General features: G+C 46.5%; 1 protein-coding gene across 1 annotated transcript in view; it reads right to left on the bottom strand.

Moving 5' to 3' along the window:
* tgfbi (transforming growth factor, beta-induced) overlaps positions 1–1,353 on the bottom strand; it is a gene marked incomplete in the record, with an annotated part of 24,574 nt that overhangs the window by 12,176 nt on the left and 11,045 nt on the right. Inside the window, 3 exon segments of the mRNA XM_014029552.1 lie at positions 313–477; positions 564–721; positions 808–872. Of these exon segments, the coding sequence (XP_013885006.1) occupies positions 313–477; positions 564–721; positions 808–872 (388 nt within the window).

The following is a 1,353-nucleotide window of genomic DNA, read 5'->3' as shown; positions in this document are numbered from 1 at the left end:
AGCAGTCTGTGTTTGACATGTAGCAGTGTGTGTTTGACATGTAGCAGTGTGTGTTTGACATGTAGCAGTGTGTGTTTGACATGTAGCAGTGTGTGTTTGACATGTAGCAGTCTGTGTTTGACATGTAGCGGTGTGTGTTTGACATGTAGCAGTGTGTGTTTGACATGTAGCGGTGTGTGTTTGACATGTAGCTGTGTGTGTTTGACATGTAGCAGTGTGTGTTTGACATGTAGGGGTGTGTGTTTGACATGGAGCTGTGTGTGTTTGACATGTAGGGGTGTGTGTTCGACATGTAGCAGTGCTCTCAGTCACCCCGTTGCTGTAGTGGTGGACGTGAACTTGTGAGTCCTGGTACATGGAGGGGAAGGAGGAGCCGTGCTTCAGCTCCTCGGAGGTCAGTCGGTGGTCCACCATGTGAAAATGAAGAGCATTTAGCAGCTCGATGTTCACGTTGCTCACCAGAGCGTCCAGGATCTCCTGCAACACAACCACAGTTAGCGTTAGCTCCTCCGTCATGTCGCAGGGTGTGGGTGGTCCTGATGAGGCGATGGTGCCGTACTGACAGCTGGCAGGGCCGCCCAGGCCTTGTTGCTCGGAGCGAAGAACGTGAAGCTTCCCGGTCCTTCGATCTCCTCCTTCAGTTTGGCTCGTTCGGAGTACATCTGCGTGGTGGAGGCACCGACCACACCCAGAGTGTTGTAGATGTTGACCAGAGGCAGCGCTGCGAGGAGTCAGACATCTGCTGTAACTATAAACCTGCAGAACCTTCAGAACCATGTGTCTGATGCCACAGGTCACATGACCTACCAGCAGGACAGCCTCTTTCTCCTGGAATCTTCTCATAACCCGGGCAGCACTCGTAGGTAATCACCCTGCAGAGGACACACACACATCAGGACACGCCCAGGTCCTCCTGTCCCCCATGGTCATGGATCTGGATCAAACCTGGACATGGATCTGTATGGGATAAATCTTGTGCCAGCAGGAACTGAATTTGAATTGCTCAGATTGAATCTGAATGTGCATAATTTGAAATTGAATGCATTAGTTTGAAAATGAATTTTATTAAATTAAAAGTGAATTTAAAGTTTTGTATCTGAATTAATTTGCTTTGAAACTGTATTTTGGTTTATTTAAACTTCAGTTTGACTACTTTCACTTTCAGTTCTATAATTCAGATTTTTGGGTCACATCCTGGTCCTTGAGAAAGCCAGGCAGAGTAATCAAACACAGATCCACAGATTTATGTTTCACTTTGGTGAAGTTTCCCTTCTGGATGTAACAGAGTAATTTGAGAGCAATGTAATTTGACCTATATGTAGAAAATGTTACATTTACATGACATCATGGATC

The sequence above is a fragment of the Austrofundulus limnaeus genome, unplaced genomic scaffold (genome assembly GCF_001266775.1).
Source record: "Austrofundulus limnaeus strain Quisiro unplaced genomic scaffold, Austrofundulus_limnaeus-1.0 Scaffold919, whole genome shotgun sequence".
NCBI classification, from domain to species: domain Eukaryota; kingdom Metazoa; phylum Chordata; class Actinopteri; order Cyprinodontiformes; family Rivulidae; genus Austrofundulus; species Austrofundulus limnaeus.
The sequence above is the reverse complement of the archived record's forward strand: the minus strand, read 5'-3'. Positions and strand labels throughout refer to the sequence as shown.